Raw genomic sequence first — 13,496 nt, forward strand, 5'->3', positions numbered from 1 at the left:
AATCGATTGCCAGGGCTAGCATCGCCTGCGGTCAGGGAGTGGCGGTGTGTGTGTGTGTGTGTGTGTGTGTAAGGGTGCAGAGCAGTAATCAATGAAGCGGAGGACGAAGTGTTTAGGCCCTCGCAAATGCCAGAGTGCACTGGAAAGGTTACAACCCGGGGGTGGAGGACACCCACCGACACTCACGACACAACGAGACTTCGAAGGAACAAATCGGCAGAGGTTTGGTCAAGCCGGGCGTGTCTGGGCGTCACGCCACAGACCCCAACCCCCCAAAATAGAACCCAAACGAGGGTGAGCGCTACCCCCACCCCTGTGCCCCCTCCTCAGGCGACCTGTCTTTGACGTTGGCTGGCTACACGCAGAGGGCAGAGCCCAGCTGTGTGGCGTAGCTCAGAGCATAAACACGGAAAAAAATGGCCTGTGGCTGCGTGGCGTCTGTGATTAACGGTCATTAACGGCTGTGAGTATGTTTGACATTTTTTATTTTTAACTTTTAATTTTTGATTATTATTTTATTAAATAGCATAGTTTGAAAAGTTTGAATGTTCAAAGTCAGAATTAGTTTGACAAGTCACGTGTTGGAAAAAACAAGCAAAAAATATTTCTTGATCTAGTTTTTGTTTACTTTGATTTTATTTTAATTGCTCCATGTCTGCTGTAGGTCTCTTCTTCAGATCAATAGGTGTGAGCTTTCTCTTTCATAACAAACTCATGATTGATGAGAAGTTCTTAGCGAGAAATGCACATAATAGCTTTCCCCCTTCAGTCTCACAGATAATGCATGAGAAGATTACACCTTTTATGTTGTCAAATTTAAAAAGGACGTCTCTGAAGCTAATCTGTGTGCTGAGTCTCAGTTGAAAAAAAAAAAAAAAAACTTGGCAAAATCACCCCTTCTTCTTTGAGATTACAGCAGACGTACACGTCTGGAGCTTGAGTCTCGTCTGTGGAGAAAAAAAGTATTTTTATTCTACTCCAATTAACCGGCACCACCTCCTGGTGCCCTGTCGGCATCACAGGCGTTGCCGCGTTGCCTGTTTTGTTTTCGAGGAAGGCGCTCAGCGGTTCAGCCAGAGGGTATGGCGCTGTTGCCTTGGGCCTACGCTGGGACCCTGACCTACGATGACCGATTCCTCTCACCCAGCCTGGCAGCGTTATACGGCCCATTTCCACTTGCAAGACCTTGTGAAGCTCAGGGAACAGAAAACCTACCCAGGTTTCAATCCCCCCTTACACACACAGACACACACAGACTGACAACCCTTCAGAGCTAGCAGACAGTCATGGGTAGGGGCATGACATAAAGTCATATTTTACACACAACCAATAGTCTCTGCAGGACTAGCAAGAAAAAGGAGAGAGAAAGAGATTTTGTCTTTCGGTCTGTCTGTCTGTTTATGTATGTTGGTATGTCATAACTATTGTAAAGACGGCTGGGCAATATAGCCAAACAATTAAATCTCAATTCATTTTTAGTGTTATGGACAATGCACGATTGCTAACGGAACGTCTGAGCAAAAGAGATTTTTGCATAGCCACCCAGCATGCATCGGGTGTTGTGTTGTTTGTGCTGTAGCAGTCAGGTTATGTATCCCTTATGTATCCGTTTTGTGTCTAGTCGAAGTGTGTGTCATTATTTATCCATTTGTCTGTGTTAGGCTGTTTAATGCTGGCGTTAGTCTCTTAGGTTAGTTTTATGTTATCTGCCCACCATTAATGTGTCAGTCAGGCACTGGGGAAGCACTCATTTTGATTTTGTGGTTAAGGCATTTTCCTCCTCGTTTAAAAACAGAAATTTGAATTAAAATAATGAATTTGATATATCACCTAGTCCTTTCTGTACATGAGTTCATTTATGCAATTTCTCACACGTGCAAGTGGGATCAGGCCTTGTGACCTTGAAACAGTAGCAATAAAATAACAAATCCTACAACATCTGATAAAATAAAACTCTTTCTCTCTCTCTCTCTCTCTTTCTCTCTCTCTCTCTCTCCCCCTCTCTCTCTCTCTCTCTCCCCCTCTCTGTCTCTCTCTCCCTCCCCCTCTCTCTCTCTCTTTCTCTCTCTCTCGCTCTCTCTCTCTCTCTCTCTCTCTCATTGAGCTTGGTGGTTCAGCTATGGTGATGTATTCTTCATGCATTCATGTAGTGACATTTTCATGGGAGATGTGCCAGGGACCTCTCTGACCCTAAATCTCTCAGGTAAACAGGGAAAAACAGGGAAGAACACATACTCACGTCTCAGCCTAAACTGTCTGGCATCTCTATAAAGCAATGGTGAAATGGTCAAACCGAGATTCACTCGAATTCAGAGGCAGTTGTATCTCAAACTGGTCAATCTTGTGAGCACTGGCACCTTGTACTTGGCACTGGCTGGTACCACACCGAGTAAAATGTAAACATTTACAAAAGGACGAGAAAATAATAAATTCTATACTTTCAACTTGTCCTTTCAGGTTGGCGTTTTCATCCGTAGTTTGTCAACCACCTGCGTCACATAATTAATCCAACGGTTTAAGCCGGAGCACAGATGGAGCATAAACATGACTGAACTTTCACTGTCTGAACCTGTCTGTACATTTTCGCATCAGAATGATAACAGGATACTCAGGTGGCAAATGGCATAATTAATAAGGTACGGTGAGATTGAGCATGGCATCAGGAGCACCAAGGTCACGCTCACTTTCAGAACATCCAAAACACTCACTTGACCGTGACTCGCAGGGAAAATGCCGTATGCGGAATGGCTTCATCTAAATGCAACTCTTCTAATCCTAATTAAAAGTTTTCGCATTCGCAACAAAAGTTTAGTATGTCCTGAGTGACCTCAATTATGGCCAGATGTTACAGAAGGCATTATGCCACCAAATGCTAATGTAATTTGGTGGCAAAATCATTTATGTACCTTTCTGTAAATAAAGAGAGCAACCTCAAATACCCTTGGTATTACCATTAATGTTTTTGAAGAATACCTGATGGTCTTCCACTTTTTATAATTCAATGAGATAGTTAAGAGGGATTGGGAAAAAAAAACGACAAAGCGAATGGTTAAGATCTTTGCTTGATAAGATGCAGCCTTGTCTCAGTGGGCTCCACAGAACTGTCTTTGTTGTGCATGTAAGGGCATTTTCATGAGCTTTACAAATAGTTTTCCCTAGTGTTTTGGTACGAATGGATGTCACACAGTTGAGTCTCTCATTTTGTAGTCTGCTCTCACCTTCGATGTTACGAGAGCCAAGACTCTACTCTGTTAAGAAAAGATGAGGCTGTAGCTGATTTGAAAAACTCTCTCTTTTTAATCCCAAACGAAAACAAAAAGCACAAATGACTCCCCATGACTCATCGCATGAAAACAGAAGCTTAGAGCATCTCACACACAAAAAGAAGTTTCAAACTCAGACTGATCAGCTCTTCCTGTTTGTTCCTGTTCTGCTGTTATTAGTGTCCGTGTTTATGCTAGCATGTGTACTGTGGGGCCTTGAGTGGTTTGCTGCCTAAAACCCTTCACCTCTGGCTCATATTTGTGTGTGTGTGTGTGTGTGTGTGTGTGTGTGTGTGTGTGTGTGTGTGTGTGTGTGTGTGTGTGTGTGTGTGTGTGTGTGTTTGTGTGTGTGTGTGTGTGTGTGTGTGTGTGTGTGTGTCCTGTCCTGTTTCTTAGACTGTTTCTTAGAATGCACACTGTTTCTAAGACTGAAAGAGGCAGACCTTGGAGAGTAACCTGATGAACAGTAGACTATGTGGCACTCTTTCAATGGGCCCCAGTGAACAAGCTTGAGTGGATGAATCTCTGTTGAGTCATGTGTTACTGCAGAAGCACTCTCTCACACCCCTTTATCCTCTCCTTATTAGTATCTGAATGTACTGATCAAAAAAGCAAAGACATTTGATGTTTCTGGACTATCCTAAGCTATGGCCAGATGCTAAGAGATATGCTAATGCAATGTAGAGGCAAGGTATTTTATGTACATCTTTATGCATATACTATCTCTCTCTATATATATATATGTATATATATATGTGTGTGTGTGTGTGTGTGTGTGTGTGTGTGTGTGTGTGTGTGTGTGTGTGTGTGTGTGTGTGTGTGTGTGTGTGTGTGTGTGTGTGTGTAATGTATGTAAATGTAGTGATCAAAAGAGAATTGGTACTGTCATAACATAATGTCCCTGAAGAACACTGGGGCAGAGGTTTCCATAGAACCAGACACTCCATTTTGATTCACATTAAAGGTTCAAAAGTACAAGGTGCTTGCGCAGGAAAAGATTATCATTATCATTTCTTTGGGAAGATGTCATTTTGATACCTATCAAGCAAATGCTAAAAGTTGAGGGGTGGCCTTTTCCTCAAATGCCCTTCCCCACTGCGTCTGTCTGCCGCTGACTAAAAGGAAATAAACAGCGTTCTGCTGTTTCTCTTTCCTTCTCTCCCTCCCTCTCCCCCTCTCTCTCTCTGTCTCCCCATCTCTCTCTCTCTCTCTCTCTCTCTCTCTCTCTCATGCTACTCTCCTTCAAGTTCTCTGAACTCGTTTGCTTTGCATAAATTAGTGTTCACAAAATAAGCGTTCCATACCACGCATTGGTAAACGATGCCCATGAATAATGGATGCCAATGCAAATGCACCTGCAGATGCCAACTGCCATCTCGCCGCCGCCACGTTCCTCAGCGCCGTTCCCCGTGACGTTCCCCTTTTGTTTGGCTGCGTTCTGCATCAGCTTTCAAAAGTCCTTCTCCAAAGTCTGCTCAGCCAAATGGTGCCAGTCGAGGAGGAGAGGAAAAAAAAAGAAAAAAAGATACTTTCAATTAAAGAAGGTGGTGAGCAAACGAGGGAGCGACTCTTCAGAGATCCGTGTTGTCAGAATCGCTCCACTGCACAGAGGTGTGTGTGTGTGTGGTGACGTACGACAGGGTTCCCTCCCACCTTGAGCACTGTTGCAGTCCTGGCAATTACACGCCAGCCAGGTTTAAACACCTGATGGGTGAGCGGGCGTGCCCGCGCGTTGCCCACCTCTGCGGCGAGATCAAGGAGATGCCACGGCCCATTCTGTCTGCGCTCCACGGTTAGGAGAGGGGCGGGAGCAGCAGCTACTCCCCACTGTATTGCACCACCAGTGCTTTGAGAAATCTTGATGGTTGTGCAGGTGTGTGTGTGTGTGGTGTGTGTCGTTGTGTGTGTGTGTGTGTCGTTGTGTGTGTGTGTGTGTGTGTGTGTGTGTGTGTGTGTGTGTGTGTGTGTGTGTGTGTGTGTGTGTGTGTGTGTTCGTGTGTGCTCTGTGAGGGGTGTGTGCGCACATGCTCACATGTGTTTGTGTGTACGAGATTGCATTGCGATGGGTATTTGTGTGTCATGCCTCGCATTTGTAAGTCAATGTGGTCCAGGTAGCTGAAGGGATTTAAACCAATGATTCAACAGTAGAAACACATTCCACCAGCTTGACTCTTTTTCTGTTCTCATTAGAATCAACTAAGAAAGTAGAATCCTCATTATATTCTACTGCAGCTCCACATCTTTCCTGAGCATACAGGCTTGGACCCCGTATCCAGAACTTGTCTGTGCTTCACATCACCAAAGCCACAGCAAGGGTACAGATGTCAATTAAAGCTGTTTTCTCCATGGTAAAATGTGTATATATATTTATATTTTATTTATTTACTGCCTAGATGCTTCCGAAACATCATGTGGAATTTGTTTCCTCCAAGTCTGTTGACTCTCCCAACATACCAAGCAGGGGTGGCCTGTGGTTATCACGATCTACTGTAGCTTATTGAACAGATACTTGAATAGCACATCCATTTCATCTTCAGTACTTGCACGGGTGAAGGGAAAATGACTCACTTAAGTTGCACAATGAAAATGCCTGGAAGAGTATTCAGAGTATGTTTTCCATAAACACATGCGCCGCTCGCAGTGTGCCAGTGGACGCATCTGCTGATGTTCCTCTGATGTGGTTTCATTGGTGCGTCCAGATATTTCACTGAAGCCCCCCACGCACCGGCCTTGGTGGAGGAGAGCTCTAGATGACCTGTGCTCTACTGATTTGTGCTGTTGCTTTTGCCAGTGTTTGTACTGAGGGCCTGGCCAAGCTCAGCTGCTCAAGAGCCCCATCGGAACCTTGACCTCTACCCTGTATTGGCACATTTAGTGGTGTGTGTGTGTGTGTGTTTGAGAGAGAGTTTTGTGTGTGTCTTTGTGTGTATGTGTGTGTTTATATGTGTGTGTCCTCATGATTGTGTGTGTGTGTGTGTGTGTTTATTATTAATATTATTTGTATGTGTGTGTGTGTGTGTGTGTGTTTATTATTCATATTATTTGTGTGTGTCCTAGGGAATGTGTGTGTGTGTGTGTGTGTGTGTGTGTGTGTGTGTGTGTGTGTGTGTGTGTGTTTGTCCATGTGTTTGCTATACCTGATGCAGCCCACTGAAACCTTGAAGAGTTCTGGAACAGTTGCCTGAAAAGCAGTAGGGCATATGTGATGGACCCCGAGGTTACAAGAAAAGTGGGAGAATCTATGTGTAGTCATGTACTACTGAGGTAGCACACTCCAATAGTTTCTTTCACTTTTTGCTTTCTTTCTGTGTATGTCTAACACACACACACACACACACACACACACACACACACACACACACACCCTTTCTGTATTCCTATCATCTGTCTTTCTCTCTCTCCGCCTCTCTCTATCTCTTTCTTAGTTTTTCTCTATCCTTCCTCTCTCCATAGCAGGTACACAACCTCTCTAACCAGCTATGTTTTATTCATCTGAAGCCTCTGTCTCTTCTCTCCGTGTGTGACAATAGCCTATGATTACCAGGAGTGGAAGAAAAAAAAATATGACCCTCCCTGTCTTTGTCACTGCGCCTTCCTCATTTACTCGCCGTGCCCTGTTCTGATATGTGATGTTTGGCCATTTGTGAAGCGGTTCCACTGAATCTTTTGGGGAGACGTTGGCTGTCCACAGAGAAGGGGTGACTGGTAGCATATTATTGAACCAGCTTTCCTGTCAGAATATACCGCTGTCACTGCCCAGCCTTTTACAACCCCACAACAGGTAAACATGTTTAAATGACTGTAATGAACCACTTCCAAACAGTTACTGACAGTATGCAGTTGAGTTGGAATAAAGGGTTGAGTTGAGTTGAATAAAGGGATGAGTTGAGTTGGAATAAAGGGTTGAGTTGAGTTGGAATAAAGGGATGTTCAGGACATTTCTGAGAGTAGTTTCTGCAGTGGGCGTGTATTAGGGATGCACAGGCACAGTGAGCCCACGGATCAGTATGTATTATGGTTTTTGGGCCACGATTACGTTATGGTTTCGGTATCTTTATATTTTTAAGGAATAAAAATACACGCTTTAAACAATTAACTATTGGTTTTGGTGTCTTCTACAGTGAGGTAGCTTTCAGTTGCTCTGGAGGTTCAACTATCAGTCGAGAGAGCCATCTGTGTCAATTTGTTTTCAATTTCTCTCTGTGATGTTTTATAGAGTTTTCCTGCGGAACTGTGGCGGGGAAGGGACATAGTAACGTAGTTCATTTTTTCCTATCAGGTGACATAAATCAGTAACCGCTGAATATGGCTGTAAATCTTTGGCTATGAATACTCCCACAGCTTTGGTTATTACCTCCGCCAAGGTGGGAATGTTTTCAGTGCGGTTTGTTTGTTTGAAAAATCATTAATCTGTAAGGATTGCGCAAAAACAACGGATTCGATTTCCACGAAACTTGGTGGGAAAGTGTAGCATGAGCTATGGTCAGGAGAAAGCCATTCAATGTTGGAGCAGATCTGACACAAAGGGCAGCTCCACAAAAGTGGAGTTGTTAGATGAGGCATTTGTCCTGGCGGAGGTCTGCCCTCTCCAACTGCCCTTCTAGTTTCTTTGTTTTATTTATTTGTCACAAATTGTTGTTGGAGGGCAACAGCAAGAGATTGTGTTTTTGCTAACAAGTGGACTCCACTCGGGACATGGCCTTGTGATGGCGACGCAGATCAGACCATGTTAGAAGTGCAATGCTTGCAGGCTGTACTTTGTTAGTTCTTCTTTGTTCGTTTGGTCTTCTTACCCTCGTCATCGCATTGAACGCTGAATCTAAAATGTTCCCACACAGCGGATTTGAAAGACGGTGGGGCCTCTTCAAATGTTCTTTCTTTTTCTAGATATCCTTCGCCATTGTGAAGTTTTTAGTGTCCCCTCTCTTCTTCAGCTCCTATTTGCATACAGAGCGCTGATAGGCTCTAGGGAAATTCTGATGGGCTCCAGAAATGATCTGTGGATCTGAAGGTACAACGTACAAGAAAAAAATAGTTCTGTCTTCTTGCAGAATTCTGTAACTAATATTGCCTTTGCTGTAAGGAAAATAATGATTACCTTGGCACCAGCGAGCAGTCAATAATGCACAGTAATGTAAATGTATTCTTGATCATTCCAATGTCATATTGTTAAAATAGTAGAAATACTTAACAGGCATCTTTCTGGCACAATTGTGATGTTTTCCTTTGAAATGCATCTTGTCCACATTTTAGACAGTGGAGTTGTTGTCCATCTACAGTAGAGATCTATTGTAAGCAAATCTAAGCGCTTTCCCCTACACCACTCCTTTACTACCTCAGAAAATATCAGTACATTAGCATTTTCCTAGGGCATGTGGGGAAATGGGCACCTTTAGCCATGCAAAATACACATATTGAGATTGAGATGTCTCCCTGACAAGTCAATTGCAAAGTATGAAGACAGACCACATGCAGTCATGAATACAACTCGGCTGCAAAACACCACAGTTTCAGGCACTTGGGGCAGATAACGTGCCTTACTGAATTTACTCAAAAGCAGGTTGAGGTTTTCATTCAGTACGAGGTGTGGGTGTGTGTGTGTGTGTGTGTGTGTGTGTGTGTGTGTGTGTGTGTGTGTGTGTGTGTGTGTGTGTGTGTGTGTGTGTGTGTGTGTGTGTGTGTGTGTGTGTGCGCGTGTGCTTAAGGTGGTGTTGAGGAACTCACCCAAGCCCTTATATGCGATGGTATCAGACTGAAGCCTTGCCTGATTTTCTCTCATCCTCTCAGATCCCCTCACATAAATCCAAAATAAATCATTTAAAAGCTCTTGACTACAAAGTACAAACGTTGTGTTAGAGAGAGAGTGTGAATGCGCGTGTGCATTTGTGTCTGTCTGTGTCTGTGCATGTCTTTGAACCTGTGTGGTTTTGTTTCTGTATGTGTGTGTGTGTGTGTGTGAGTCTGTAATTAAGTGTATATTTATGTAGTTTTGTGTGTGGGTGTGTGTAACATGTATGAGTGATGTGTGCTGTGATGGGTTAAGACTGACACTCGTCTCGTGGCTCCAGTTATCTCTAGTGTTGCTCATTAGCCATGACAGCGTGCACCCTTCACCCGCCTTGTATATTCACACACACACACACACACACACACACACTCTCACAAATACACACACACACACACACACACACACGTCTGATTACCGAATGCGGAAGGGGTTTCTGAGAGGTAAACAGCGTCATAAAGGCAGATGGCAGGTGAAGAGAGAGAGACGTATGTCTCTAATTAGGCGGGGTGCTGTCATGCCGCCCGGTGCTGTCATGCCACCCGGCGCTGCCCTGGGTTTGAACATCGCCTTTTGACGCCTGGCACAAATCAGAGAGATTGGAAATAATGAAGGGGCACCACGGATCTGCCGAACAGCCCTGAGATCTGTGGCAGTTTGTCGGCGGCGCTCTGACAAGAGCTGCTCCATCACCGCAATTTACCTGGCAGTGTTTGCACCAGGTCTCCCCGGCGACACTGATTCCTCTTGTTTTGTTTTTTTTGTTTTTTTCTGGATTCAGGTCTGTATAAGACATTCAATTGTGTTGATTGAGAATGAAGGCTATTTGCTTCTTTTCCTTGTCTCGTCCTTCCTCGTGACTAAGAGGTGAAATAGTTTAGAGCATAAATGTCACAGATGTTTTCTAATTCAAATTAATGAGCTTGTGAGTAAATATTCTGTTTGTGAAGAAGAGTTACGGGCCCAGATTTGTAGCATTGAATTCTGCAGACTTTGAGTTGTGTTGTGGAGGAACAAGCACACCCCCGTTAAATCTAGCTGTGAATGGAGAAAATAAGGACCAGTTTATTTTGATGAGCCATCTTGAGCAAGCAACAATCAGCCTCGTGAGATTCTGTTGACAACCAGGCCTACAGCTATGGCCTTAGGGTGAGATTATTACAGTAACCATGACTACAGCTATGGCCTTATGGTGAGATTATTACAGTAACCATGACCACAGCTATGGCCTTAGGGTGAGATTATTACAGTAACCATGACTACAGCTATGGCCTTAGGGTGAGATTATTACAGTAACCATGACCACAGCTATGGCCTTAGGGTGAGATTATTACAGTAACCATGACCACAGCTATGGCCTTAGGGTGAGATTATTACAGTAACCATGACTACAGCTATGGCCTTAGGGTGAGATTATTACAGTAACCATGACTACAGCTATGGCCTTAGGGTGAGATTATTACAGTAACCATGACCACAGCTATGGCCTTAGGGTGAGATTATTACAGTAACCATGACCACAGCTATGGCTTTAGGGTGAGATTATTACAGTAACCATGACCACAGCTATGGCTTTAGGGTGAGATTATTACAGTAACCATGACTACAGCTATGGCCTTAGGGTGAGATTATTACAGTAACCATGACTACAGCTATGGCCTTAGGGTGAGATTATTACAGTAACCATGACTACAGCTATGGCCTTAGGGTGAGATTATTACAGTAACCATGACTACAGCTGTGGCCTTAGGGTGAGATTATTACAGTAACCATGACTACAGCTATGGCCTTAGGGTGATATTATTACAGTAACCATGACTACAGCTATGGCCTTAGGGTGAGATTATTACAGTAACCATGACTACAGCTATGGCCTTAGGGTGAGATTATTACAGTAACCAGGACTACAGCTATGGCCTTAGGGTGAGATTATTACAGTTAGTTGGCAGGTAGTTAGTTAGGCTTGATTTACGATTGTTGAATATTTTTGAATAGTTAATCATTGATCATAGATTGACTAGCACATAATGGACAATGAAATAACATGTTTCAATGGAGGTCATGCACTGTATCCTACAGTTTTGTACGATTGGATAAACACTAAAATCAAAAGTATTACACAATTATCAAAACCTTTACTCAAGGAGCAAAACAACAGCTCAGATTTGCACCACTATAAGCACATGTCAACATCACACTTTTTGCGAAACAATACACACAAGTGATTTGCAAAACACTAAACACACTTGAATGCTTTAGACACAGAAGTATATCAAGAGGTCACTTCCTTGCAATTCCAAAACACTGACTGTCAAATTACCACACCTATGAGCCTGTCAAATAAACACAGCCATCAAGTGCGCGAACACATGATTGCTTAATTGTAGACACACCAAACAGGTTTAAGCACTATAGAAATGCAGCAGATGAGTTCATCTGTCTTCAACCAAAATGGAAGGAGTCAGAAGAAGAAGAGTGAGGGTGAGAGGGGAAATCCACAGAGGAGGAGAAGGAGGAAGAAGAAGAGGCGGAGACCATGCCAGAGGCTGAGGTCGAGGTGGATGTAGAGGAGGAGGAAGACCTGAAGCAGGAGGAAAACGTGCTCAAAGAAGAAGAAGACCAAATTTATCAAATACACTTGAAAGGAGGACGGGGGCCCATATTCACACAAGAACAAGATCGAGAGATCATAAACATGGTTTTGGCAAATAATGCTATCAGGCTCAGAGAAGCCAACATTATCGGTGACCATGCCATTTTCAATACAGTAATGTCCATCAGGTCTCTCAGTCAACACTGGCACACATCCTAAAGACATCAGGGTAAAATTAAACAACTTTATTTGTACTGTATTTTCAGTTTTTTTCTGATCTTTTTGTAATGGAATTGTAACCTGTACTGGAAAAATTATTTTACGTTTGTCTGATATTTGCTGAGCTTACAGTGTTATGCGCACTACTGAAGTAGCATGAAAACTGGGACATGTTTTGTTGTGATTCTCCATGTTGACATGTTGACTGATTTGGGTATATAGAGATAATTAAATAATATTTTCATCAGTCTGCAGCATTGGTCTTGTGTCAATAATGGTCGTTTTGTAGTGTTACAGCTCCTTCTAGAGGCCGTTTAGTGTTGTTCTCTTCATGATATATATACATGCTATGCTAAGACATCCCTAGTGTTTCAGTGTAAACATGGCAAATGCAGTCTTTCATCAGCAATGTTCCAATTTACAGACCTTCAGAAAGTTCTGACAGAATTGTTCATCACATTATTCAACTAAAACCCTTTCCCATTTTAGGCTAATTTCATACAGAATGTGTTGTGAAGACTGCGGAGTAGGCTATGTATTCAACCTACCCTGTAAAGTGGTGCTGATTAGCTGGTGGGAAATAGTGGACTGTTGTCTAAAATATTAAATCATGCACCACACGTCTTCCCACCAGGGCCTTTTAAAATGGGGGACATTTTTTCACTTGTCTACTAGGGCCACACACACTGTGTGACAACTGCTATTGTGTTTCTGCCTGTGAATCTCTTGTGGAAAAAGAAACACTGCATAAATCCAATTAAATCTAGTTGCTAAATACTGACAGAAATCCACTATTTTCAGAGAATCCCTCTGTGCTTGTAAGTCTGCATTGACCTGTCTGTTTGTAAATGTATCTCTTTTTAAACTGTGTCCTAATTGTTCTTACAATCTCTCTCTCTGTCTCTCTCTCTCTCTTTCTCTCTCTGTCTCTTTCTATCTCTCTCTCTCTCTCTCTCTCTCTCTCTCTCTTTTATTTTCTGCTGCAGCTGAGCCGCTGGATGGCGAGGAGTACCTGGATATATCAGGGGTAACACGGACTCAGGCTGGGCGATATGAATGCAAAGCCAGCAATGATGTGGCCACACCAGATGTCAAATATGTCAACGTGGTTGTCAACTGTATGTGGATCAGTTCTACTCCTTTCTATTATTTATGTCTCTAGAAGAGTTGCTAGTAAATATTACAGAATACAAGAAAATGTTTGTTATCATGTATTATAACAATAATCATATAATATTGCATAACAAAAGATTGTGTGCAATTTATTGCTTTCATACAAAGACGAAGTCTGCAAAGGAACAAGTAGAACTGAAGGCAAGAAAGCCAGAAGTTCTCTGTTGAGAGGGAAAAGCAGTAGGCTATAATATTCCTTTTTTTTCTTTTGCCCCTGCAGATCCTCCTTTCATCAAAGATGCCAAGAACTCTGACCCTCAGGTGGGCCGCATGGGTGTCCTCCAGTGTGAGGCCTCTGCTGTCCCCAAGCCAGAGTTTGAGTGGTACAGAGACGACAAGAGGTGTGTGTGTGTGTGTGTGTGTGTGTGTGTGTGTGTGTGTGTGTGTCACTGTGTGTCACTGTGTGTCACTGTGTGTCACTGTGTGTCGTCCTCTTGTTTACTATTGTCTATTGTCACAGTTC

At 43.2% G+C, this 13,496-nt stretch overlaps 1 protein-coding gene across 2 annotated transcripts in view; it reads left to right on the forward strand.

Moving 5' to 3' along the window:
- The window catches only part of LOC105897163 (limbic system associated membrane protein), a 367,602-nt gene that overhangs the window by 348,820 nt on the left and 5,286 nt on the right, over positions 1-13,496 (forward strand). For both annotated transcript variants that reach the window (XM_042708724.1, XM_012824048.3), the window contains 2 exons: positions 12,847-12,978; positions 13,254-13,374. In XM_042708724.1, coding sequence (XP_042564658.1) covers positions 12,847-12,978; positions 13,254-13,374 — 253 coding nt within the window. The remainder of the gene's footprint in view (positions 1-12,846; positions 12,979-13,253; positions 13,375-13,496) is intronic.

This window comes from Clupea harengus, chromosome 9, assembly GCF_900700415.2.
Source record: "Clupea harengus chromosome 9, Ch_v2.0.2, whole genome shotgun sequence".
In the NCBI taxonomy this organism is placed as follows: Eukaryota; Metazoa; Chordata; class Actinopteri; order Clupeiformes; family Clupeidae; genus Clupea; species Clupea harengus.